Below are 26,368 nucleotides of genomic sequence, written 5' to 3' on the forward strand. Positions count from 1 at the left end.
GCTCGTTTCGTGCGTCAGAGAACGAGGAGCCCTACCCTGGGTACCTGGAAAACAAACTGGGGAGATAGGTAGAAGTGCAGCGCAAAAAGTAGAACCAGTGATTTGTGTCCAAGTGACGCCATCTTGTCAACTAACGGGAATGATATGAGCAGCTCTCCAGGGGTAGGAAGCGATGCCACAGCCTTTTGGGCCCAAAGCAAGGGCTCTGTGCAAGTTAGCCGCGGACTTTGAAACGGAGGACATCCGTGAAGAGGTCGTCTGGCCGGATGCGTTCCAACCTCCCGGATACCCACAGCAGCGACCAGTCCATGAGTGCTATGGGAGTCGCGTTGGGGTGCAGCGACAACGCAGTACAAACTGTGCAAGAAACATGACAGGCAGTCGCCAGGCACGACCGGTCCTGCCTTGGGCACTCAAGGGGCGAAACATGCAGCATCGAGGCTGTAGGCACAAGCGCGATTTGCTGAATTTAGTACCTATGCACTTGCAATATCGCCGCGCAATTATCTGAGTGCCCCGCCTTCTCCCGTGGGCCGTGTGGAGACAAAGTGCTGGAGCCGGCTGTGGGGAACTTCTATCGAGGATGTCGGCGATTGAAACGCAGCGGTTCCGTTTCTCCAGAGTGGTAGGTCGGCATGCGCTAAACGAGCCCTCGTGCTGCCCTCCACGCCCCCTTTCTCTGGAGCTGGTGGGAGTCCTGGGAGCCTGGGGCCCCCCCGACACTTTAGCTGGCGACCATCCACACTTTCTCGCGCAGGAGGCAAAACCAAGCCCTCTCTTCCTTTCACTTTCCCCATCCGTCAGAGTTTGCCTGGTTCTTCGCTGCTGCAATGCTGTTATAATTACCGCTAACCGGCGAATCCTCTGTTCCCTTCAATCAGTCTCTATCCTCCTTCCTCCCTTTCCCTCCCCTCACCTATCCCGAGACTCCTGGCTGCCCTGCCAAGAGGCGCTCAGAGACGCCTGGTATTCGAGTGTGTAGATCTCGACCTTTTTGGTGCCTTCAAAGTCTGCGACTTTGCTAACAAATCTCGCCTTTCACTGGCCCCAGCCTACACAGGGGGAGCGATCTTCGCTTCATCACCCTCTACGACACCCGTCGACAGTGACGCCGCAGCCAATTCGAGCAAAGTCGTTGTGTGCGTCTGTACGTTCAAAAGACCGAGCCGCCCAAGCCTGTGGCCACCCGTCGTGCCTTGTGCCAGCTTTTTAGTATTACAGCCTCTGTTGCCGACAAAGGCTCGCGATCGCTGATTTGCCTTGGTTTTTTGCTCGGCTAAGGCATTGAGTCAGCGTTGGCTGTTCAGTGCAGTCTGACAGGTCCGGAGGAAGGAAGGTGGTGTGTAAGCGGGAGTGTGCAATCAGAGTCAGAACATCCAGTCATTCATCAACGGCACCTGCCCAGTCATCCGTGACAATACAGGTTCCTTGTGACACCCGTGGCCTGGAAAGAAAAATGGCCGCTGCTGCCGCTGTTCAGATGGCTTCCTTAGGAGGTATCTTCTTTCACCCCCGTCATTTTAAGCCACTTGCTACCCTCCTTTTTTTTTCCTCTTAATTTGTGCCCCTTTTTTTCTCCTTCAAAGCGCGTTTAGCAAGCAAACAAACAAACAAACAGTAAACTCAACCATTTCGTCTTAGATCCCTCCTCGGGCGCCACGGACGCCAACAAGCCCAGCATATCATCGTCCTCGCCCTATCACTATCCCACCGATTTGCCGCATCCGATTCTCGAAGAAGATGATGAGACCGAGAGCGAAGTCGCAAATGAGCCAGTGACTCCCGCGAGCGGTCGCCAGTCGCAGGATTTTCAGGCTCTTTCAGCTCATGATGTGCAAGTCGACGCTGCCCACGACCAACTTGCCGCTGACTCGAGTTCTGCCACTCCCTTTCCCTCTCTACAGTCGGATCTCACCACTACCGCAAAGCCACCTTTTGTCTTGGACACCATAACGACGCCTGCTTCCAACGTCGTGAAAACTCCAACCCCTCAGCAGTCAACTTCCACAGCTGCCGTGCCGACCCCTGACCAAGAAGCGACCACCCCTGCACCTCCTTCGAGACGTCCGACCTTCGGCTCGTCGGGTAATTTTCGACGTACTTTCTCCGCGCTGCTGAAAAGGGTTGGCAACCAACCAGACAAGAGTGCTACCGGTGTGTCGGATGCTGTTCCAGGCTTAAACCTATCCGAGACTGTGCCGCGAAAAGGACACATTCGTCGATGGTCGATGAATAGGAGTTCTGCCACTACTCGTTCCAATTCTCCTCCCTCACCTGACTCCCCGCTTGAAATGGCGATTAAGACCAGGGAACAAGCCTCCACTCCGACTGTCCCCAGCTCTGAGGCTTTCTTCAGCAAGAAGTCCCGAGCTCTGACTGGCTTTTCGTTGCGTTCCCGTCCTATCTTTAACAACAACGCAAACACAGCCCCGCGACCGCAAAATTTTCAGCTCAGGCGGCGTGCAAACAGTTTTGATTATTCCAAAGAAGAACAACCTGTGGTTGAGTCCGCGGACAAGGCAATACCCATGGAGCGGTCCCCTTGGGCACTTCCCGCAGAGACGGGAACCGGTGTCAAAGCTAGGCGCATGAGCTTGAGCTTGCCAGACGATTTCACTGTGGATGTTGTAGAGTTGACATCAGAGTTCGAGTACCAGCACAAGTTGCTGGGTCGGCATGGCAAGCATCTTGGCAAGGGTGCTACTTCCAAGGTAACCCTGATGGTGTCCAAGAACGGCGGTGAATTGTACGCTGTTAAGGAGTTCCGGGGCAAGTCGTCAAGCGAAACAAAGGAGGAATACGAAAAGAAGATCAAATCTGAGTATACGCTGGCCAAGAGCTTACACCATCCTAATATTGTTGACACCATTCGTCTTTGCATTGATCACGGCCGCTGGAACCACGTCATGGAATACTGCGAGGACGGCGACTTGTTTACTCTGGTCAACAAAAAATACCTCAAGGGAGAAGACCGAGAGAAGGACCGTCTTTGCCTTTTTAAGCAGCTGGTCACCGGCATCCATTATCTTCACTCGAACGGCATTGCTCATCGTGATATCAAGCTCGAGAACTTGCTGATCACGAAGGAATGTCGACTAAAAATCACCGACTTTGGCGTCTCCGAAGTCTTCTCCGGCATCCACCCGGGCCTTAGGGAAGCAGGCGGGCAGTGCGGCAAGAACATGGGCGAAGTGCGCCTCTGTGCTCCGGCTATCTGTGGTAGCATACCATACATTTCTCCCGAGGTCCTTGCGAAGAAGGAGTATTATGACCCAAGAGGTCTAGATGTTTGGAGTGCCGCAGTCGTTATGATTCACCTCATTTTCGGCGGGCCTCTGTGGCATAGGGCCGAAGTAAACCCCGAGAATCCCAAGGACACATACTCCAGCCTGGTTCGTGGCTGGGAGAAGTGGAGCAAAAGCCATGCCGACACTCCTGATATGGTCATCACCGAGATGGACTACCCGCATGTGTGGGTATTTGACGAGTTTGTGAAGCCTCCGGCCCTTCGCAGGGTGCTTCTGCAGATGCTCAACCCCGATCCGAAGAGGAGGATCACAATTGCCAATGTTGTCAACAATCGATGGGTCAAGAACATTGAATGCTGCTCTCCGGAAACTTACGATGAGCCAAATGCTGCGACTATGATTGATGCGTCCAAGAAGTCATGCCAGACTCGGGCGAACGGCAAGAAAATCTACTGCCACAACCATCTGCCGCCTAAGGAAGTCGGCATGCATTCACTTGGTCGCATGCCTGGCAGCTAGTCTCGATGCAGGTGAGAATTATAGGTGCACATTGCGCCAACTGCAGAGCAGGGACACGCTTCTGGGAATCTCTTCTATCATCTTGAATTTAATTCCGGCAGACTGCTTTCAAGTACGTGTTTTAATTGGGTTCATTGCAACGAGATACACGGCGTTATAGGAGCTTGGGTGCATCAACATAAGAATATTCCAGCAGGCCAGGCGGTGTATTTTTTTGGTGTGGGTAAAAGGTCTGTCAGGGAGGTACCTAGTGGGTGTTGATCATAGATGTAACTGGCAATGACCCAAGTGGTCTAGCTTCTGTGGCATCTCTTTTTTTTTTTTTCGTCGTCTAAATCTCTAGAGAAGCAATCAAGAATGCAGAGGCGTTGCCATCGTATTTTGTTCACATAGTTGTAGATACAACAGCTGCGCAACTTCAATATTTGGGAACAGAGATTAAAGTCGGGACCACATGATTTCCGTTGCTCTTACCATAAACCCCCCTCTGCTTTAACGACCACAACAACTCCGATAACATGTTTGAATTGGGCTTCGACGTGGTTTGATACAGCCGTGTTACTTATCAAGGCAAGTTGGAGGGCCAGGGGAGGTCAAATTGTTTACCAGCTTGCTTCGACCGAGTTGAGCCGAGTGTCATGCGTTCTGAGGAAGTAGGACACGCGATCACACCAGGCTCGAATTGAACGAAAAACTCAATGACAAATAGCAAATCTATGGGAAGTACAAGACGATCAACAACTACGTGCAAGTTTGACGGTCTTCAGCTACGGCTCACAGGGTAAGTGAGGAGCATATCATACCCAGAGTGTGTATCCGCTTTTTCTGCGCCTTCCTGGCTTTCCTTCCAAAATTGAGGTCTAATATTCAAAATAGTACACGGGTACACCAAGTCTTTGCCTAGACAAGCAATCCTCCAGATCTCCGTGCCTAGATGCGTAGATGGCGCGGCAATGCCCCAGCCGTGTATGTCTCCATGTCCTCTGCAATGTATACAGGCGGCTGTCGTCCTGCAGGTGGCGGAAGGTTGTTTCTGGGAGCAAACGTGTTCGAACAGTAGACTACACAAAAAGGTACACAGGTTGGCCAGTGACATGTTCCGTGGGGCTTAAGGATTGCCTGAAAACAATCGCACGTCTTTGCTTTCTCCGGACCTTGGCCCTTTCCAAATTCTTTGCTATGAACTCAGCACAACGGGACACCGCGGGGGAATGGTTCAGTCTTGGTTCCCACATTGTCACTCCATAGGTTACCCAGCGGATGTGTTGGCAGGTTTGGCGGCGACGGGCGTTTATGGGACCTCGGAACACCCGGCGGATGGCTGCGGTTGCGGACGGATCTCGGAGAACGGGCTCTGCTGTCTTGCGGCAACCGCTTAAGAATTGCCGCCAGACGGAAGGTCAGTGCAATTTGCGGTGGCTTGGTGAACGTGCTCAGACGCCACGCACACGCCCTGCAGAGAATGATTCCAGCATCGACACAGTATATGATCGGCTGAGCTTGGGGGATGGGCTGAGCGGGACTGGGCTGGGCTGGGCTGGGCTGCTGCGTGCAGGGCAACACGCAGCGAAGCGGCTTCTCAAAAACGGAAGACCGCTTCTTTAATCTTTTGCCCTATCTCCAAAATGCTCCTGGATGCAGCAAAGTATCGATTGGTGGCTTCGTTGCGCAAGCGGTGTTGCGGAGCACAGCACACGGCGGCAATGAGGGAACGCATACTGTGGATGCACGAGCCATCCGTTAGGGAGGGGCGAACTATTCGCTGGCAAAGATGAAAGCGGGGACCGGCATTCCTTAACAGAGTGCACTTATATACCTATTGGCCCCGCACGCTCGGCTGGGGGTTTTTGCTCGAGGTAATCAAGGTTGCCGATGGTGATGATGATAATGCTGAGTCCTTACCTGACGCCGGTTCTGAGCAGTCACAGCGAAAATCAACCCCTTAGTTGCTGGATCCAGGCCTGCCTTGTATGCATGCAGCTGCACGATGTCGGTCCAGTGATGTAACACTAAGTGCATTGCGTGGGGGTTGCTCGGTTCTCACGAAAGGCGGAAGAGAAGACTGTCTTTGGCTCCTCCCTCGAACGAGAGCCCAGCGTCCAAAAGTCAAAAACGTCGTTTGGGTATTTGGGCCTACATGCGGTTTACCACCGACAGACAGGTCGAGAATTTGCGTCACCACAGTCCATAACTGCTGTATAAACCACCGACACCATCTGTCATGCTTTGTTTGCCATATCTCTCCCGCATTCTCTGACCAGCAGCGTATCTGCACGTCCAGATGCTTCGTAGATAAGATGTTAGTTATCCGGTGTTGCCCGATTGTGGACAGTCTCTCGTAAAACCATATGAATGTCTTCCAACAGGCTACCTAACAACCTATCTACATGCAACCGATGAACTGTCTGTAGAAAGTCACAAACGTCCCTTTGACCCGCATGCGCCCGTGTCGTGATGTTGTTAAGCCATTAGCAACACCTATGATCTAATTGGGAGCTCCCAATGAATCGGTAGTGTCCTGTCTCCCTAGCTGTTGAATTCTTAAGAAGGTGACTACCTACGTATTTAGAGGTAAGTTCTCCTGCCATTAAATCGATTATTGTCGATAAAATTCGGCCTCTGGGTAGGTTGTTCTGGAAGGAATCGAGCCGATGTAGCATACGGGAGTACAACAGTTGTTGTCGAGCTGTTTGGTCAGAGCTGAATTTCGCAAGATTCTCCGAGAGTCGGGTGAGCGGTAGGCCACTTTAGATCTAGCGGTCTTCAAACGTTATGGAAGGGAAGTTTTCGAGGAAGCGGCAACACAAAGCCTCGTATAAGTTGCCAGCCTGTTAATTTGGCAAGCGTTTATCCATTTCCTTCCTCTCCTCTTTTTCTCCCTCCCTACCTGTCTTGCTGATGTCCCACCTTGACAGCTAATAAAGCACCACAGATTGTTAAACATGCATCTGTTTCAATCGGTATCGCACTATATACAACTAAGAGCAAAATCACAACGTATCTTACGAAGTCTCCCAACAAGAACTTACACCTGGGGTATTATGCCTCGCAAAACATAAAAACATCGACGCTGAATCCCAGAAACGTTCACAATTTCTAGCTTCTATGTCCTGCTGTCCGACTGCCACCAAAGTATTACCTGGTGGTTTTGATCAATTTCATCCCCGTGGTCGGGTCAATATTCGAAACGAAAAAAAAAAAAAAAGATGGGGAAGAAAATGGATATCCATGCGCAAAGAAAGAGCCATAGTTATGTACAATAGCTGGGTATTCTGCATGGCTATTAGCGTATTGCTCCGAAGGGTGCCCCAAAATTCAAGCAGTTTTTGAACTTTAGCGGAACCTCTGATTCCTCGGCAGACTCAGTGCCCCCGTTGTCCTTGTCAACTCCATCAGAGAGCTTCTGCTGCTGTTCATAAGAGTCGGCAGAGCTTTTCAACACTGCAGGAAGCGCTGCCTCATCGTCCTTCGAGACCTCTTCTAGCTTGTCTGCAAGCTTCTGAAAGAAGATCTCGTCATGTGCCGGCATGTTTCTCACCATCAACGGCCCCCCTGAGCGGGCGATCTTCGTCAGGTATGAAGAGGGGCTCAGGCTCATTGTCGTAAGGGTCATAGTCCGAGCCCTGTGAAGCATTCTTAACTAGAGCGGTGCTTTGCGCTGGTTCCGGAGTATCGCTTGCTTCCTCGAAACTGACAGCTGCCCGTTGGACGGTCATATCGTTTGCTCCTTGCGCGGCAGGAGTGCTGTCGCCACCATTAGCTGTTGCGGTTGCTGTTGCAGATGATGTGACTGTGGCCACAGATGAGAGAGAGTGATTCGGTGTGTGGCCAGCGTGCATGGTAAGGCGATCGGATTCTTTGGCTGCGAGAACTTCCAAAGTCTGTGGGTTCGAGGTCCGTGCGGACCTGGGCTGCACTGAAGTTGTTGCTGGTGGATCAGACAACTTCGATACTCCGGAATCAGAATCTCCAACGTGATCGGCAAAGGTGGGCTTTTTAACAGCAGCAGCTTTGATTCTGATCCCCTCCAGCTCAGGATCGATCTCATGCACATCAACAACGGGCATGGGACCAGACTCATTCGCTAGAGTTGTGCTTGGCTTGAGAAAGTCGGGTGTAGAAGTCCTTGGACCCTTCAGTGTTAAGACGCTCATTCCATTAAGTATGGGTTGGTCTTGTCGAATTCCCCCAGCTTGCTGGAACAAAGAACGCGGTGAATAAAGCCCGTTCCGGTTGGAGGGCACATCATTTGCAGAGAGTGGAGGGAGACGCCCTTGGGGAGATTGCGAACTTTTTGTGTTCTCCCACAAGAACTTAACAGCGTCGCCTCGAGCCCCAGTTGGAAGGGTTGTAGGTGAGGACACGGAAGAACCATTACGAACTGACTGTGTGGCACCTCCACTGAGCGAGACAACCTGCTGCCGCAGCCGCTGTATCTCTTGCAACAAAGCAGTTCTCTCTGCCTCCCATGCCTCTCGTTCTTCCTCCATTAGAGCCCGCTCTTCCTTGTAAACCTCTTCTGCTCGTTCGCGATTTGCCTCCAGATATTTCCGTTCGGCCTCCCAAGCCTCTCTCAGACGGCTGTTTTGTTGAATCAAGCGCCTGATGATCTGAGCCTGAGAGCTCTCGCTTGCATTGGAAGGGCCGGATATGCCGAAGCCAGTTGAAATTAGATCCATCGAAGACAGCACAGTCTCTGGTGCAAATCCTGCGCTCCCCAAGGGAAGACCGGCAGTAGAGCGCCCCTGTAGGCCCAACTCATTCGAGCTGTCTCTTGGAGACGCGATGTTGTCACGCGACTGGGGAGAGATACTGGCTGATCGGCACTGTTCGAGACGTTGTCGGCCCGCTTTTGATATTGGGAGAGGCTGGTGGGAAAACGATGGCATTGGTTGATGAGCGGCAGAGAGATAGGGGTAGAGATGACTCCGTTAACGACTCAGTAGATCTATGGGGATGATGAAGGGCAGTGTTGGAGAACAGCGAAGGGGAACGGCGGCCTCGCGAGTGAACCGGACCAAGCACCCAGCGCCTGCTTGGAAGAAGGGACATGTGAACCGCGAACAACGGTGGATGACGATGGGATCAACACCACCGGCCAAGACAAAAGACCAAGCCCGACAGGGCCGAGGCTCTGCTGCTACCTCGTTTGCCGTTGCTATTATGAAGGTCGGTTGAGCTGTCTAAAATGTCGAATTTGGTCCCTGCTGTCACTGACAAGTCGCACGACGCAAAAAGGCGTTTGCAGATACAGATGCAGTTCCAGGATCAGATCGAAGAACGAGGTCGGGCACAAGTTACAACATCCCGCGGCGGGCAGATGAGTTGCACCCAACCCTCCCCGCCCAAGGAGCCTGGGGGACCCACTTTTTGGTACAAACACATAGGTACCGCTCGGGTCCGCATTGCCCGAGCCGTGACCCTGACAACCACAAGCCGCCAACAAGGTTGCACAACAATGGTGTCGACTGTAGGGCTGCTTACGCATAAGAAACAGCCATAGGCTACAGCGTCATCCTCCTATTGCAACAGCAACATGGAACGTGCCCTTTACATCCACTTGGCAGTAGAGAATACATGAAGTGCAGGTGATCAGCAACAGGGTATTATTTGCAGGGCGAAGAGCGCAGCGTCTCGCTCAACACCAGAACAATATCTTGAGCGATACCCAAACCTGAGGGGGTGGGCATTTGCTGATTTTTAAAATCTCTAATAAGAGATTATCCAAATTAGTCATTATCAGTACGGTTAACTGTCTGGGCTGCTAATATATTAATAGTCCCGGGGAGGGGGGGTTGGGTTGAGTCCTGGCCGGCCTCAGCTCATCTTTTTCTCCATCAGCTCGGCCAGTTCGTCGAGCAATTCAACCGTCTCTGCTGGACTCGCAATCCATGCTGTGGTGCCAACACTCCGAGCCCGGAAATCGTTTGCGCCGGCGCTCAAGAACTGGTCCCCCACATGAAGAGTGTTCTCTCCCTTGATCATTCCTCCCGGTAGATCGGTTCCGAACCATCTTTGGCAAACTTTCACTCCCCAACTTTTATCCCCGATGTCGACGAAGACATCTCTACCACCGTTGAAAGCACAGAATGGGACCTTCTTCTTCCTGCCCGCGCTGCTCAGCTCCAAGATTTTCTGCACCACCAACACTGTCTCTTCAAGGGATTCGCGTGGGATTCGAGTCTCGGGCGGGTTGGGCACGATACCCACTGCACGGTCTTTGCGCATCAGGGTTGCCGGTAAGTTGAGTGTTTTGATGCATTCACGTAGCGCTTCTTCAGCAACATCAAGCAGCTCTGAGATATCGCGCTCGTCCCAAGAAGCCATCTCAGGCGTCAGCCAGCGTTCCCGTGGGATGGGCTCCAACAAGTGCGGAGACGACGGGGAAAAGGCAAAGAGATAATTTGCTTCTCCGCCCATGATAATGAGAGACTGTTTTTGGGCTGGCGTGAGCTCCGCATTGTTGGCGAGCGCATCTAGCAAGCCATGCAAACGTGTGTAGTACTTGTCGGCTGTAGTGTATCCCGCAGCAGTAACAATCCCGATCTTGACGTTCTTACGCAGAAGATCTGGTTTCCTAATGTCAGTGAAAAGAGGAAAGGAATTCAAACATAGCAACAGGAACGCTCATGCATACCAATCAGTCTGGGAATCACCGGACTATCTGGCTCCAGGCTCTTCCCATCGTCATACAGAGTCACATCTCCATCAAATGTGGCAAGCTGCAGCGTCCCATAGGTTGTGACCGCCATGATTTGGGCTGAGTTGAGGATTAAACGAACATCGTTGAAGGAGGGAGAAACGAAACGTCGAGATGAGATGTAGCGCTTGTTGTCTTGAAACTTGAATGCAGCTTCTAGGGGAAGACGTGTAAAGAAAGGTCCGATGCTCGGCACTAAGAGCTTGAGCTTGGAAGGAAATGGGTTGGCCGGGTCGTTCTGGTGAGCAACTAGGTCCAGCAAAACCCAATGGTCAGGTACTTTTTCTGGAGCAGGCAGCAGATATTCGGCTGTTTGCTTACTGTGTTCATCAATCATACCCTCGACGTCTCGAAGAATCTCGCTGTACCGCCGGTGGGCTTCTTCCCGAGCTTGTGACAGGCTGCTAAGGCTCTGGCCATCGAAAACACCTTGCGGTTGCGAATACAGGACAAACGGAACTGCCAGCAGACCCTTGATCCATTCTGCAGAGAATTAGAAGCTGTCTCAACTCTCAAGCGGACTACTAGTTAAGACAGGCCGCAGAGGGGTCCAAGCCGGGGATCCAGTAGAAGGGGGATTGGAGTTGAGCTACCTATGAACTGATCTCGACGGTGAGACTTGAGGGCATCTGTCTCTGGGTTAGCTCTGTATCGTCTCGCTGATAATGTAGCGGTAATCTAAGCAAAAGGCAAGAACCAAATACACTGACATTCAACACGATATCTGGTGGTCATGGTGGGGAGTTAGGTCTAGGGCTTGAATGTGAAACCTCTTCTCATTAATCGTGGCTTGGAGGCGCTATTCAGAAGATAAAATACACGGTTTTTCTGACTGAATTCAGGAGATGCGCTCCCCGGTTCTTAAAGCGGCGATAGAACACTCATTTCATGGATCGTAGTCACCGCTTCCCACACCGGGTGCTGTGCCGGGCCTAGCTATCAACCGGCTGATACGCGGTTGGTCAAGGCCCTTTCAGTGTTCCATGGTGGCGCCGCCCAATGGCCGTTGCAGGATGATGTCACAGGGGAACCTAGGCATACAAGAACCAATCAAGAGCGGATCTGTCTGGCAGCGTCCGCGCCAAACCCGCTGGAGCCCGACAACTTGGCACCAGCAAGGTTGCAGATCGGCCGTCTCCGACTGTCTGGGCCACGTCATGGATAAACCCGAAAAGAAGATGAACGGGTAGCTTGACAGGCAACTGGAACCCTAAAAACATGAAATGCTCCAAGTCAACGAAAACATATGCTGCAGCGGAACAACCTTAAGCATATGGAAAAAGAGACTCGATCGTTCTCAACCTAGCACGCTTCGACCCCACAGGACGAATTACCTGTCTTCTTTTCAGGGGGGGAGGGAGTTGCACATCCATCCCATGTGATCGCGTCGAGATTCACAGGTTGCCAAGCATGCAAGCCTTCTGCAATAGGGATCCGTACTCTAGATGCATATGATATACACCGCCAACCAACCATGAGTTTCCACTACAATACATTTATTTGGGTATCAGGTCCAAACGAAAACTAAGTGCTAACAGACAACCCTTGTAGCGATCAGCCGTCCTGTATCATCATACAACCCGCTATGCCTGTTGTCCATTTGCAGGAGCATCCCCTTCCCCGAGTTCCATGTTGTCGGTCCAAGCTGAGTATTCATCATCATCATCGCCCACGGGGCTTGGAATCGTCGCTTTGCTTTCTAAGTTCGACACTTCAGCAGCAATATCAAGAGTTTGATCTGGACCTGCGCCTTGGGAGCCTGCGGCATTAACATCGTTCGAGGAACCGTCGAGGAGTTGATCATTATCCGGTAACGGCATGCCACCGAACGTACTGTGAGAACCGTTTGTGGGAGAGGTTGGCTCGGACTCCGAAGGTGCAGCAACGACGAGCAGGCCTGGATCTATGATGACTTCTCCATGAAATTGGCGTCTCCTAGGAAGAGGAGGGGGTACCGAATGGCTCTCTGCGCTCTGGCCAGCGGATTCGGTCTCTCTGATTACAGATGAAGACGCCTTAGATATCCATTTGGGGACTGGAATCGGCGTCACCGAGATCTTCCGATCCGGCATGGGGAGGGGTGTGCCAGGGGGTGGTAGAGGTTGGCCTCGACCCATTGGCTGACTGAGATCGATAACAGATGCTTGATCGCGCTTTTGTCCAGAATCCGTTGCTGTATCATTAGCTCTGCGTTGGAATGCACTTATTCCCCATCGTTTTGCAGACGCTGCAGCATTTGCAACAGCACTTAGGGCACTTTTCTTATTAATGTCAGGTGCCACTTGCAAATTTGAGCTAGATGATATGGACAAGACTGTTTCGCGGTGGCTGAAAACGCTCCTTCCAAGACTCTTTGCTTGGCCTTGTGTCGGATTCAGGGACGACCACAACGTAGACTGTGAGGCAACAGCATGCTGGTTTTCAGAAGACGACGACGTGTTTTGGTGAAGTTGTGGGTTTCTGTCCAGGTTATTTTCGGCATCGTTGGTTTCTTGAAATGAAGAGGATGAACCTGAACGACTGCTTGACTTTGAAGTGACATAAGGCTTGTATGCGTTTGGATCAGATCCCTGAGCAAGAGACAAAGACTGTGACTTAGCCGTCAGCGTTGCCATGGCTAAAGCAGCTGAACCCCCATTGGGAGGGGACGATGAGGGCCTAAATTGGTCTGCAATAGCTGGAACAGTCCCAACTGTTGGAGTTGACGGCTGGAATGCTGCCGAAAGAAGGGGAGGTGGTACGACACCCTCATTCTTTGCATCATTTTTGACTGATATCGGTAATGTTGTTACAGATGACGACTGAGTGGGCAGGAAGTCTGTTTTGCTGTCTTTGCTCGAAAGCTTTCTCGCAAAGAGCCCAAGGGTTGCTTTCTTTTCAACTAGCGGAGAGTTGCCACTCTTGTCTGGAAGAAACTTTTCGGGTGATATTTGTTCTGTATCGTCTGTCGCATGAGCAGCTTCAAGGCTTTCACCGTCAGTGGCCTCTTTTTCTAACGGGGCACGTGCTTCAGGATTGGAAGGGGATTTAATGGAATCATCATGGAAAATCCCTCCTCTCCATCTTTTATGTTCGGTATTGAAAAACGGTGTGTCGTCCCAGAACGGCAAGACAATGGTCTCTGCAATGACCTCTTTGATTCTGTTCTCTATCTGGCGGAGGATAACGGTGTATGTAATCTGCCGGGAGCTGACAATGGGCTCGATGGTCATCTCCAGTTTCGGCATTTGTTGAAAAGAAAACCAGATGCGGTTGCTTGGCGGAGGCTTGATTTTGAACAATGCGCGCCCTTCGAGTTTTCGAACTACTACAGCGAGGACCAAGTTTACCTCTCGTGGCTTGAAGCGGGAACCTAAATCAATTCGGGCAGTGGCTGCAACTTCGAGCCGGAAATTCCCTGTGTAGCGCACATCAGACTCCATGGTGCATTCTCCCTCGATGGTCAAGTCCTTCAGTCGTGGGTTCGTGAAGTATGGCGCCGACTCTCCAGTATCAATGGACTTAATGGCAATGTTGGATAGAAAAGAGGGTCTTTTGACCCTGGATATCTTTTTTGTCAGCTTCTCCCGGATGAAAATTTCGATGTCCTTAGTTTTATGGATACCGAGGAACACTCTTCCAATCATGGCATTCAACCATCTTGTTTGCAGGTGTTCTTCCGAAGAGTGCAATTTCTGGACCAGTGATATAATATGCTTGACGTCGAATTGGATAGGCGTTGGGAAAACCCTGTTCTCAGCAGCAAATGTCTGCTCTTGATTCCGAAGAAGAGCGAAGTAAAAATCTTCCTTCGCGGAACAATTCTCGGAGAACAGAAAGAAGGGCTTGGAGGGTTGACTGTCAAGGCCGAGATTTAGTCCGTCTTGACGTCGCGTTAGACAGATAGCGTTGCGTTTGATCCAGAGCTCTCCTTCTGGAATTACTTCCTCTCCCGAGTAGATGCTAACGTCATGATGCGCCAGTGAAATTACGTGTCGCACTTCTAACTGTTCATCATCATCGAAAAGCATCAAATGACCATGCCTGTCGTCAAAGTTAGGAATCGTGGATCACGGAGAAACGAAGAAGTATGCCCTACCTAAGGACAACATAAAAGACATTTCCAGCTTTCTTAGGCCGTTGACTAGCTCCATTCTTTCCATCTAGTGGACTTGGAACAGGTTTTCGGTCGAAAAGGCTCCGGTACATGGTCTGATAAACACTGGGGCTAGGAGCAACAACCGTCGTCGAGCCGACGGGAGTCGAACGTTCAATGGGTTTTGCGTTGATTCCCATAGGTGTATACTCGCGACAAACCGCAAAGTAGCCAGCAGCAACATTCGAATCGTCAGGAGACGCACGAAACTTAGCCACATCTTTCTGCACCATCTTGAGCGGTTCGAGATCGTCTCCAGATTGAATTAAATCATCCCCGTTATGCACGCAACTGTCCGCATCGCGGCGATATGGAAGTGTAAGGTACGCATGAGCAAAGATGATGATCAAAACCAGAGGGATGAACGTGAGACCTCCGAAGAGGTAGGCCAGGAGAAAAGTTGTCCAGTCCATTGTTTCTACCGCGCTTGCAGTGCGACGAGAGCAGAGTCGACTCTGCTACTTATCTGGCCAAAGAATTAATTGCGAGCGCATGGGTCAAACTAATGGCAAGCGATCGGGCCTGCAATTCAAGAACCACACTAAAGCTGAGGGCATCAGGCTCGAGTACAAGAGAACCAACTGAGCTGGTCTGTTCGCGATGACAACTGTCGATATGAACTCGGTGCGAACGACGGCAGAGAGTGCTCCGGGGATATTGCGTCAGGTGCCTCGCTTTGCATGGGCGTCCCACCATTATCTATGGGCTGAACAGGAGGAGCCCCACTGCCTGTTGGAGCTTTAGCCTGGACCGTTGCAGGGGAGCAGCAGGAGCCAGGTCACAGAGGCGCACACAAGCGACAGACAGGATGAGGAGCTTCAACTCTCTTGTGAAACTTTTCAACTTTTGACGGAATCTTGATGGCCTGTTCAAAATGGAAGAGCCAAAACACCTCCATTATGGACCCGAAGTAACGCTTCATCAGCGCGCAGAAGATTGTCAAAATTTACAAACTTACCAATGGCCACCTGCCTGCTGAATACAAAGTGCTTTATCGTCTGCCACTCGATTAAGGCTCTAGACAATTGATCTCCAATATTGACTTACACTGTCTTAGGTGTGAGTAGCGTTTCTTTCGGGATGTATAAACGCACATATCACTTGCAAAAGTACCTGGATCCTACAACCAATCGAGGCCCACGATCTGTTGTGATTAGATTGCGTGCTAGAAATCTGCTATGTAGGGGGTTCACAGTTGGCAAAATCAAGGGCAGACCTGAGGTGCTTATGTGTAGCTGAAATGTCGAGACCTTCATCAACAGGTACCTATTGCGAGACAGCCTTCCAATATGAGGCACTCGATCTTGTCCGGCCCGCGCGTCACATTTGCACCATGCCGGATGAGCTCGATCTCCTGAGCCGCCTTCGGTCATGCCATTGGTATTTTGAGTCCTATGAGCATTCCTGCACCCCAGACCAAATCCATGCAGGAGATCCCTCCATGCCAAACGCAATGAACCCCATGCAGAGAAAAGCAAGCAAGCCATATCTAATCCCACCAAATCCAGCACCCCACCATGACCAGGCTTAGATGGTGGTCTCGTAGGCGACGGGAGCGAGCGTCACGGGCTTGTTGTCGGCAATCGAGACTGTGTGGGCCTCGCGAGGCATTGCAGGTTGCCTCTTCAGCTGGACCGGAACGCCCTCAGCCTTCGCCTTCTTTTTCAGCTCAGCATTCTCCTTCACGCGACGGAGGAAGTCCTCCCGTGACCGCGACGGCTTGACGTGCTCGATCCGAACGTTGATGCGCTTCTCGATGTAGCGGTGCTTGACCCTCTTGTAAACGATCACACCGACAGCCGACTTAGTGACGTTGTAGACGACACCGGTCTTGCCATGGTAAAATTTGTGGGGCATGCTGTTTTGTGATCAGAGTCAGCCCCGAGAACATTGGTTGGACGACAAATTTTGTTGATGAAAATGTTGAAGGAATCGACACCGCTGCCATATGTAGAACGGTTTCGTTGTTCTTTCCTGGGTTCAAGCAGGCATCATGAAATTGCTTCTTACCCCTTCTGAACAGCACCGTTGACCTTGATGTCAACAATGTCGCCGACCCTATCTCTTAGTTAGTAACTGAACCGTGCACTCGCGATTTTGTCAAAGGTATTGGCGTACCTGTACGTCCTGAGATAGGTCGACAGAGGGATTTGGCCATGCTTCCGGAAACCCCGGGAGAAGGCGTATCTCGTGCCAGAACGGAGACCTGCGGCGTGACCCATCTTGCCTGTTTGGTGGGTGTGTCGGCGAGGATCGAGATGTCGATGTTGGTGTTGCTGCGGGCGGTAAAATTGGGGTTTTTTCTTGTGTGGAAGCAAATCCAAGCCAGGATTTCGGATAGGGTGACTAAGCAGGGTGTGGGTGCTTGGGCCAACGCCTTATCGTTAGGGCTGGCATTCACGATACGCACGGACCACCACAAATCCTCTCTACCCTCCCAATTTTCAAGCAACTTCAAAGCCGCAGAAACTTTTGAGAATTTCAGTTTGGTCGACCAACCTTCGATAGCCTCACCGACAAGATGGCGCCGCGCAAGTATTCGAAGACCTATAAGGTCCCGCGTCGTCCTTACGAGGCCGCTCGCCTGTGCGTTTGACCTTCGCTTTCTCTTCTTCAATTGCAGCCTCTGCTTGACGGTGTTCAAATTCACCTAGTCAACGCATGCTTGCAGCATCACCGGCCACTGAGCAAGAGCTTGTCTCTGCTTACGTCGATTGTGATCATGGGCTGACTTCTCGGATATCAGTGACTCCGAGCTGAAGCTCGTTGGCGAGTATGGTCTCCGGAACAAGCGTGAGGTCTGGCGTGTCCTCCTCACACTCTCCAAGATTCGTCGCGCAGCCCGGTAAGCAAAGCCTTTCAAGGAGTGCCCGTTTTCTCAGAATCCTGACATTTGTTCCAACTTGTAGTATTCTCCTCACTCTCGACGAGAAGGACCCTAAACGCCTCTTCGAAGGCAATGCTCTTATTCGCCGCCTTGTGCGCATCGGCGTGCTCGACGAGTCTCGCATGAAGCTGGATTACGTCCTGGCCCTTAAGGCTGAGGACTTTTTAGAGCGCCGCCTTCAGACTCTTGTCTACAAGCTTGGCCTCGCCAAGTCCATCCATCACGCTCGCGTCCTGATCCGCCAGCGCCACATTCGCGTCGGCAAGCAGATCGTGAACGTGCCGTCCTTCATGGTCCGCCTCGACTCTCAGAAACACATTGATTTCGCTCTGACTTCTCCGTTCGGCGGTGGTCGCCCTGGCCGTGTCCGGAGAAAGAAGGCCAAGGCCGCCGAGGGCGGCGAGGGTGGTGAGGAGGAGGAGGAGGAGTAAATCCAAAGTGTTTTCGATACCAGGGAATGATTGGGATTGCACCAAACGGACTACAAAAATTGGTTCGGCCGGGACTTTGGGACTCTACATCAATGCTCGTGCGACATCTATAGTCAGGGGAGCGAATGCATGGTCATTTACGTGGTGTATGATCGAGTCCGCAGGTCACCAATCGCCTAAACGCCTTACTTGCTCCTTATAACAAAGGGAAACCAATTATCCCTTACAATGTTGCATGAAGTGCAAATTGATTAGCGGCTGCATTTGTCCTCTGCCAAGTGACCGAATTATTACCCACACCTAAAAAAATGACAAACATAAATGGGGGGTATCATCCTGAACATCGCCCTTAACTCTCTTCTGTTGCTCGCTTGTCCCATGCTTCGGCTTCTTCGAGAGCCCTCTTCCCAACATCACCCGTGCAATAGCTATTCTTGACAAATGAATGACAACAAGCGTACCCCCATTTGAAATCGGACCACCAACTTCCCCAAACAGAAGTATGATTGTTGATTAAAACATCCTCAGGGTACTTGGACTTAGCCTCTCTTTTGGGTGCGCCTTTAATCAAACCGGCCTCGTCGTACTCGACGAAGGTCTCGGACTCGGTGATGGCTGTTCGCAAGGCCTCGGGGAGAATAGGTTGCTCCCCATACTGACTGGCCAGCATCTCTGCACGTTTCCTTCGTTTTGCTTCTCGTTCCTCGCTCTCCTTTTTCCGGAGAAGCGCGCCGGCAGTGGGGTTGGCTTGTAGGTGTAGTGTGGTATCACCTGTTCGCTCTTGAACTTCCCATGCATATCGTTGTGCTTTCTCAAACTCAGCAGCCTCGCCTGATGCCCGGAGGAAGCTCTCTTCGGCAAACAACTTTGCGGACCTGTCACCCACAGCGCCGCCGTCAACGAGCGCGCGCTTTTTCGGGTTATACTTGGCGGAATCCGGATCCAAATTTAGCAGATATTTGGCTGTGTCTTCCCGGATTCTCATTGACTGCTTTATGGTTTTATCCCTCCCCATCTCAGACTCGTCAGCGTACTTGAAGCCTTTCTCATACCCGCTTTCGTCGCCGTCTTTCTTGTCACCGTTTTCTGCTTGCAACTTCCGCCGCGCCTCTTCAATCAAATTGTACTCTTCTACCACCTCTTGATATTGCTTGGGGTCGTACGCCGCCCAGATGTCCCGCTTTGCCTCGTATCCTTGCTTGACCTCCTCTCGCACAATACGATCGGCCTGAATATCTTTGCCTGTGTATTTCGCTCCAATTTTTCGCGGTCGCTCGAGGCAATCCTTTTTCTTGTGACCCATGGCACCACAGTTCTCACATGCGCCTTTAACCCATTTTGTCCGTGCAGGTCCAACTTTCTTGCCGCCCTTGTCGAGAATTGTTTTTTGTTCTTCTTGGGCAGCGCGCGCGCGCTGATGTTGGAGCGAATCGTCATGGTCTTCAAGGCCGCTAACGTAAAATGGCTGCTTACTGATGTACGAGGGGATGTATATGTTGTCTTCTTTGCGCGCGGCGCCTGCCCCAGTTTGATTGGAGCCGGTAGCTGATGTTGAAGGTGGCATCGTGAACTGGCTAAACTGCTAAGTTCCAGGAGATGGGTACGTGAATGGATCAAAAGTTTCTGGATGATGGCGGACTCGTGAATCATAAAACACCCGTTAGCTACAACCCTAACCCTGAGCACACAAGCAACGTAACGTGTACTTATGTACGGTACAGCCGCGTTTCCCTACATAACCAGAAGGGTCAGTTACCCAAGACGTTCAAATTTCAACCAAAGGGTTATTTGGCCAGCACATCCGCGATAATGTTCTACTCTGTAGTTGACAAATAGGAAAACCAGAGAACAGGTAACGCTCATAAAGCCGTAAGATTTCTTGTTTTTTGGAATGCAAGCTACCTAAGGTACCTAGTTCTCTTCACTACTAGGCGTTGCTGTGGGCCAAGCTCTACTGTGTACCGTGGATGGGTGACAGGACAGATTTTCACGTGATTTGGTGTTTCGTTCGTTCCCCACTGGGGCGCGGTCTTTAGCAGTACCGGTACGCCAACGCGTTTATACAGGCGAGGCCGTAGCTGAGGACTTTCCAGTTCAGGTTTCCCGAGACGTCAGAAAGCACTTTTATGGCTTTCTACAGCGCCGAGTTTGTCTGAATTTCAATACTCTTGATATTATAACCATCTCTGCTAGAGAAAGCTTCTAGTTGCTGTCACCATGGATGTTTTTCGCGTCCGGATCAACTGCATTGACTGCTATCAAGCAACACCCACACAGTATGACCCGCCACTGAGAAAAGACTGGCATCTTCTCGATGCCTCACAGAAACCTAAAGTTCCTGTCATCCGTGTGTTTGGGTCAACTGAAACAGGGCAAAAGGTGTGTGCTCATGTCCACGGGCTCTTCCCGTACCTCTACGTCGAATATGACGGTCCGCTAGATGCACTCACCGGTAAGTTCCTCCCTATCAGCTCTGGTGTCAGCAATACTTAACCAAATCTCAGTATCTGAATATATCTACAAGTTTCATTTATCAATCGACCGTGCGCTAGCAATCCATTTCAGGCGTCTTGGAGACCGAAAGTCAGAAAGCTTTGTCGCACGTATTACGCTTGTGAAAGGGGTGCCTTTCTACGGTTTCCATGTCGGTTACCGTTTTTATTTGAAAATCTACATGCTCAACCCCCTAGTTATGAGCAGGCTGGTACGCTGTTAGACATTCTCCCTTTTATTTGGTACATCAGCTCATTCTCCCAGGTCGACTTCCTTCATCGCGGCCTCATCATGGGGCGCAAATTCCAACCTTACGAGGCCCATCTCCAATACCTTTTACAAGTTATGGTTGATTACAATCTTTATGGTTGTGATTACCTCGAGGCGGCAAAGGTCACATTCCGAGCTCCTGTTCCAGTACCTGTCGAATCCGGTGAGACTAGCCGTCTCTGGGATAGCACTACAATACCACCAGAACTCGTTTTGGATCGGCCTGAACTTCCTCGGATTAGTCATTGTTCGATCGAGGTCGATGTGTGTGCCCAAGATATCCTAAACCGCTACAAAGTCCAAGAACGCCGCCTGCATCACGATTTCATCGAACGTGAGCGACCTTTTCGTCCGGATATGAAACTTGTGCACAGCATGGCCGAGTTGTGGAAAGATGAGGAACAGCGTCGGAGGAAGAAAATGGGAAAGTTGGATCAAAGCGCCAGTCCATTTCCACCAGAGGCTTTTGTTTCGATGTCAGCAGGGCCTCGCCATTCCGATTGTGAAGGTTGGATCCAGGAAACACAGTATCGGGAGGCAGTTCAAGAGATGATAGCACGTGATCCAGCCCTGAAGGAGGACGGAGAGCCGTTCTCATTTTCGAATTATGTTACGCGTGACCCTGAGGAAGAGAGGATCCAAACTGTGTTTCAGTCTGTTGAAGATTTTTTCCCAGAAAAGTCGCTGTCTGCGTTGGGTCTTGAGCATAGCCTATTTCGAGAGAGTTCGAACCTAGCTGATAACATACAAGTTGACGAGAAGGGTATCCTCGAACTCGAAATCGGAGAGGAGGAACGAGAACTTGTTGAACAGGAGGTTCTACTTGAGAACCAACGCGAGACCGGAGCAGTCCCAGAAGTGGGATTTGTGGATCAAAAAACCTGTTATTCAAGGTCAATCGCGACCTCGGACAGCAAAGAGATAAACCAGACTGAAACACGGCATTCCTCAGAGCACCACGCTCGAAATCTTGTTGAGACCTTGAAGAGAGAGATCCCAAAACTTAACACCGGCTTTGGCATCAGTGGAATGTGCTCAAGAAAGCGTCCATCGGGATCCACCTCTCAGCTTGTTATGCAGGCAAAGTTGAGAGAGCTGATATCCAACAGAGATCAGAAAGGCAGAATGAAAGAAACCTGTCAGCCTAAGTTAAAACGGCCAGCCCCCGAGGAGCTCAATGGGCTAGTTAAGAAACTACGGTTTGAGGAAGGCTATCAGACTGAGAAATATCTTGGAAAACCTGTCCCCAATGGTCAATCACTGCAAACAGTCGAGATGAAGAATGCCAAACCATTCATACCCAACCCACAAAGGCCATCACAAAAGCGACAACAAGTTGCCAAAGCGAAACGATTCAGAAATCAAACCCTCAGCTTTCCGGTCGTCAAGAATCCCTACGATCCCACCACACTATCAAGGCTCAGCCAGCGCAGCGACTTGCAAAAAACACACGAAACGGGGATTGGCAAATCCGTGCTCCATAGTCCTCAGCTTTCGAGAGCGTCGCTGTTGCTGAGCTCACAAGACTCAACGAAGAGTCCCACCCAGTTTCTCAAGCCCAAGCCTCTCTACTGGCAGGGCTCCCGTACAATGTACCTCTTCAGTCTTCCACCGCCTTCAGCATCAGAGGTCGCCACAACCATGACGATGTATGGACTTCCAGATGTACTGTATTTGGAAGCCCACTACAGCAACGATAAGGACGTGCCACCTCGTGAACGGGAACACGCTGGAAGAGATTACCGGTTGGATGGAAATAGCATCCTGTATCTTCCTGATTTTGATCCATCTGGTCAGTCCTCGGCCAGAAAGGGGCTGAAGCCTGAATCTGGGCCCAACCTTGCAAAGATTGCCTTGACCTACCAAAAACGACAGCGCGACTGCAGCTTACGAAGTTGGGAGATAGCGGACCTTCCTCCGAGCTTTGCGGAAGTGAAAGATTGGCTGGATGAGCAGCATGCGAAAATAAATGCTACAACCCGTCAAGCCGAGCTCGCGCGCAAAATGTACCCCGGAGGAAGTAAGACAAATAAGTCTGAGATTTCTCAAATTACAGGGCCAACCCCCAAACGATTCAAGTATTCACAAAATCAGGTGTCGAAAAGCGTCCAGCGTGAAACGCAATACATGAGCACCATGAGTCTGGAAATCCACGTCAATACCAGAGAGCATTTGCTCCCTGATCCCGAGGAAGACGAGGTGCAGTGCATATTCTGGTGCCTCAAATCAGATGAACAGTGTTTCCCCGGTGGGAGACCCGCGGACGGCATTCTTGCTGGCATCATTGTTCTTTCTGAAAACCGCGATTTGGTGCAACAAATCCGCAGCCAAACCTCAGTGGACGTCCTTGAAGAACCCACCGAGCTTGATCTCCTTACCAGAATGGTCGCGATCGTGCGGACACTTGACCCTGACATTCTAACTGGATACGAGGTTCATGGAAGTTCATGGGGGTATTTGATGGAAAGGGCAATGCACAAGTATCAATATGACCTCTGCACAGAGCTCAGTCGGGTCAAATCCCAGTCCTCCAAGGTGTTCAGGAGAGAACAGGATAATTGGGGCTTCAAAACGACTTCAACAATCCACGTGACTGGCAGACATACCATCAACATATGGAGGGCAATGAGGGCAGAGCTGAATCTTCTTCAATACGACCGACCGAACGTTGCGTGGCATCTTTTGCATGTTCGCCTTCCGCACTACAAGCCGTTTACTTTGACGAAATGGTATCGAAGCGGACGGTCAAGAGACTTCTGCAAATTCCTCCGGTATTATCTCAAGATTACGCGCATGAACCTTGACATCCTCGATGCCAGCGAGCTCATCCCCCGGACATGCGAGCAGGCAAGGTTGCTCGGTGTGGACTTTTTCTCCGTTTTCTCACGAGGTTCCCAATTCAAAGTCGAATCCATCATGTTCCGCATTGCTAAACCGGAGAACTTCGTCATAATCTCGCCTAGCAAAAAACAGGTGGGCAGCCAAAATGCCCTGGAATGTTTGCCATTGGTCATGGAACCGCAGAGTGGTTTCTACTCTAGTCCCCTCCTGGTTCTCGACTTTCAAAGCCTGTACCCAAGTGTAATGATTGCATATAATTACTGTTACTCGACATTCCTTGGCCGGATAGTCAGCTGGCGTGGGACAAACAAGATGGGGTTCACCGAGTACAAGCGAGGACCAGGCCTTTTACGGCTGTTGAAAGACCATATCACCATTGGTAGGAGAGTCTGGTTTGAGGCCACAGATGTGGACGCGGCACGGTTTTGCGGAGAAGTTGCTGACGATTACTGTCATGTTTAGCTCCTAACAACATGCTTTACGCGAAACCTAACATTCGACGGTCCCTTTTGGCCAAGATGCTCACTGAGATTCTTGAGACCCGAGTCATGGTTAAAAGTGGCATGAAGCAAGACAAGGATGACAAAGCCTTGCAAAAGCTCCTCAACAATCGGCAGCTTGCGCTGAAACTTCTCGCTAATGTCACGTATGGTTATGCGTCTGCTTCATTCTCCGGTAATGGCTGCTTCTCACATCCTCCTAAAGACCTTTTGGACGCTAACATCATATACAAGGTCGCTGCCCGTGTGCGGAACTCGCGGACTCAATTGTGTTGACAGGCAGAGAAACCTTGGAACGGGCCATTGCCTACATCCACTCGGTCGAGCGCTGGGGAGCCGAAGTCGTCTACGGTGACACCGACAGTCTTTTCGTTCATCTCAAAGGACGAAGACGTGAGCAGGCCTTCCAGATCGGTGCTGAGATAGCCAAGGATATCACCAACATGAACCCAAGGCCGGTAAAATTGAAATTTGAGAAGGTGTACCATCCATGCATCTTAGTTGCGAAGAAGCGCTACGTGGGTTACAAGTATGACAGTCCAGACCAAACTGTCCCAGAGTTCGACGCAAAAGGAATCGAGACAGTGCGCCGTGATGGATTCCCGGCTCAGCAAAAAATCGTGGAGAAGGCACTCAAAATCTTGTTTGAAACAGCAGATCTGAGCCGAGTCAAGAGCGTATGTTTACCTCCTTCATCTTGGGATGATGGTCTTCCCAGCTGATGTTCCATGGTTTAGTTTTTCCAAGCGCAGTGCTCCAAAATCATGCGTTCTGCTGTTTCCGTTTCCGACTTCTGCTTCGCAAGAGAAGTAAAGCTTGGGACTTACAGCACAAGAGGGCCAGGCCCACCTGGAGCTGTCATCAGCACGAGGCGCATGCTTGAAGATGCTCGCGCAGAACCGCAGTACGGCGAACGAATACCATATGTGGTCATCTCCGGACCGCCAGGATCACGTCTCATAGATCGATGTGTCACACCAGAAGAGCTGTTGAGCAACCCCCATGCGACCCTGGATGCTGATTACTACATCGCCCAACTGATACCGCCGTTGGAACGGATTTTCGGTCTCGTCGGCGCCAACGTCCGTTCCTGGTACGACGAAATGCCAAAATTCCAACTCGCTCGACGTTTTGAAACATTGGCAGCAAATCCGGCAGCTCCCGGTCGTCCAGAGGTCGCTGGAAATCATGATAACAACGACAATGGAAACAAGATGATCGAATGGTTTATGCCCTCTACCATATGCATTTCCTGCAATGTCAAGATGACGAAATCGCCCGCCGTACTGGATGTCGATCAGGATGTTGACAGGAGCGTAGTTAATGAGGGAGAGGAACCGCTGCCCCTTTGCAATCGCTGTGCGTCGGATCCTCCATCGACGATGGCTGTGCTCCAGACACGACTCAACGCCGAACAGCGGAAGTATGCAGACGTGGTGCGGGTGTGCCAAAGTTGTGCGGGGTTGTCTCCCTTAGAGGTGGACGAAGACGGGGTTCCATGCGAAAACAAGGGCTGTCCTGTGTTTTACAAGCGGGTGAAGCAGCGCGCGAGGCTCGGGGCAGAGAAGACGATAATAGAGCAGGTTGTCAGGAGGTTGGGGGCAAAGGCTGGACATTGCAGGAAAAACAGGGGTTGCGAGCTGGATTGGTAGACCATATGTGATAAAATGGAACAGAGTTCGTTGGTTGTCATTGTGCACCTACCTTAAGTATTACTACCTGAGGTATGATCCAAGAGAGTTCCAGTCTATCTACGCAGTCTTCCCGGCCCTAGCTTTTTTCAATTGGGGTCGTGGGCACGGCCCAGTATTCCGGTAGGGTAGAACGTGGCCGAAAAATAGAATCATCATTTTTCAATTGGGGCACGGACCTAATGTGGCATTGAGAGCAGTCGGTCGGATGTATCTTGGATGTAGAGGAAATACCCGGTACGTAATGCGTAGGCCAGCCCGAGGACGACGGTAGCAGGCAGATGTTTGAGCGGCTCCGGTTTTACGTTCCAGGTTGCTGTCCCGCTGTCCGGAGACACCGGAATTTGGGTGATTTGAGCGCTGGGAGGGTCGTCATCGGTGCGTGATACCTGCTCAGGTACCAAGTACCTAGCTAGAGGGCAGGACCCATGAGCGCCTCTTGAAACTCCACCCATCAGCATCAATGCGTCCACCAGGTACGGATCCTACGCTGGCCAGGGACCGAAGAAACGCTTTTATATCAGGTATAGGTATTTAACGAGGTACCTGTCAATTCACTGCCCTTAGCAAAAGGAGTCTGCGACTGTAGAGCCCTGCCCAGCAGCTCCATCCCTACCCCGTTATCGATATATATATACGTAAGTATCTTGTAA

At 51.1% G+C, this 26,368-nt stretch overlaps 7 protein-coding genes and 1 pseudogene across 8 annotated transcripts; 3 read left to right on the top strand and 5 right to left on the bottom strand.

Moving 5' to 3' along the window:
• Positions 1 to 1,456: 1,456 nt before the first annotated feature.
• Positions 1,457 to 3,767, top strand: CTHT_0011720 (uncharacterized protein; the record flags this gene model as incomplete). The annotated part of the gene is made up of 2 exons (XM_006691628.1): positions 1,457 to 1,496; positions 1,642 to 3,767. 2 exons carry the CDS (start codon positions 1,457 to 1,459, stop codon positions 3,765 to 3,767), a joined length of 2,166 nt encoding a protein of 721 aa, XP_006691691.1.
• Positions 3,768 to 7,050: 3,283 nt separating this feature from the next.
• CTHT_0011730 (uncharacterized protein) lies at positions 7,051 to 8,446 on the bottom strand (the record flags this gene model as incomplete). Its single annotated transcript, XM_006691629.1, has 3 exons — positions 7,051 to 7,247; positions 7,306 to 7,892; positions 8,154 to 8,446. 3 exons carry the CDS (start codon positions 8,444 to 8,446, stop codon positions 7,051 to 7,053), a joined length of 1,077 nt encoding a protein of 358 aa, XP_006691692.1.
• Positions 8,447 to 9,584: 1,138 nt separating this feature from the next.
• On the bottom strand, positions 9,585 to 11,202 carry CTHT_0011740 (imp-specific 5'-nucleotidase-like protein; the record flags this gene model as incomplete). The annotated part of the gene is made up of 5 exons (XM_006691630.1): positions 9,585 to 10,336; positions 10,405 to 10,716; positions 10,789 to 10,950; positions 11,061 to 11,096; positions 11,178 to 11,202. The coding sequence occupies 5 exons, from the start codon at positions 11,200 to 11,202 to the stop codon at positions 9,585 to 9,587; spliced, it is 1,287 nt and encodes a 428-aa protein (XP_006691693.1).
• Positions 11,203 to 12,050: 848 nt separating this feature from the next.
• Positions 12,051 to 12,584, bottom strand: CTHT_0011750 (uncharacterized protein; the record flags this gene model as incomplete). The annotated part of the gene is made up of 1 exon (XM_006691631.1): positions 12,051 to 12,584. The coding sequence occupies one exon, from the start codon at positions 12,582 to 12,584 to the stop codon at positions 12,051 to 12,053; it is 534 nt and encodes a 177-aa protein (XP_006691694.1).
• Positions 12,585 to 16,129: 3,545 nt separating this feature from the next.
• CTHT_0011760 (60S ribosomal protein eL21) lies at positions 16,130 to 16,824 on the bottom strand (the record flags this gene model as incomplete). The annotated part of the gene is made up of 3 exons (XM_006691632.1): positions 16,130 to 16,460; positions 16,613 to 16,660; positions 16,721 to 16,824. 3 exons carry the CDS (start codon positions 16,822 to 16,824, stop codon positions 16,130 to 16,132), a joined length of 483 nt encoding a protein of 160 aa, XP_006691695.1.
• Positions 16,825 to 17,123: 299 nt separating this feature from the next.
• CTHT_0011770 (40S ribosomal protein uS4) lies at positions 17,124 to 17,920 on the top strand (the record flags this gene model as incomplete). The annotated part of the gene is made up of 3 exons (XM_006691633.1): positions 17,124 to 17,188; positions 17,349 to 17,447; positions 17,512 to 17,920. 3 exons carry the CDS (start codon positions 17,124 to 17,126, stop codon positions 17,918 to 17,920), a joined length of 573 nt encoding a protein of 190 aa, XP_006691696.1.
• Positions 17,921 to 18,269: 349 nt separating this feature from the next.
• Positions 18,270 to 19,484, bottom strand: CTHT_0011780 (putative pre-mRNA splicing protein; the record flags this gene model as incomplete). The annotated part of the gene is made up of 1 exon (XM_006691634.1): positions 18,270 to 19,484. One exon carries the CDS (start codon positions 19,482 to 19,484, stop codon positions 18,270 to 18,272), a length of 1,215 nt encoding a protein of 404 aa, XP_006691697.1.
• Positions 19,485 to 20,704: 1,220 nt separating this feature from the next.
• CTHT_0011790 lies at positions 20,705 to 25,676 on the top strand (annotated as a pseudogene; the record flags this gene model as incomplete). Its single annotated transcript has 5 exons — positions 20,705 to 21,566; positions 21,636 to 23,903; positions 23,987 to 24,199; positions 24,259 to 24,701; positions 24,762 to 25,676. Coding segments are annotated over 5 exons (4,701 nt in total).
• Between the last annotated feature and the right edge of the window lie 692 nt (positions 25,677 to 26,368).

Source organism: Thermochaetoides thermophila, assembly GCF_000221225.1.
Source record: "Thermochaetoides thermophila DSM 1495 unplaced genomic scaffold scf7180000011814, whole genome shotgun sequence".
Lineage (NCBI taxonomy): Eukaryota > Fungi > Ascomycota > Sordariomycetes > Sordariales > Chaetomiaceae > Thermochaetoides > Thermochaetoides thermophila.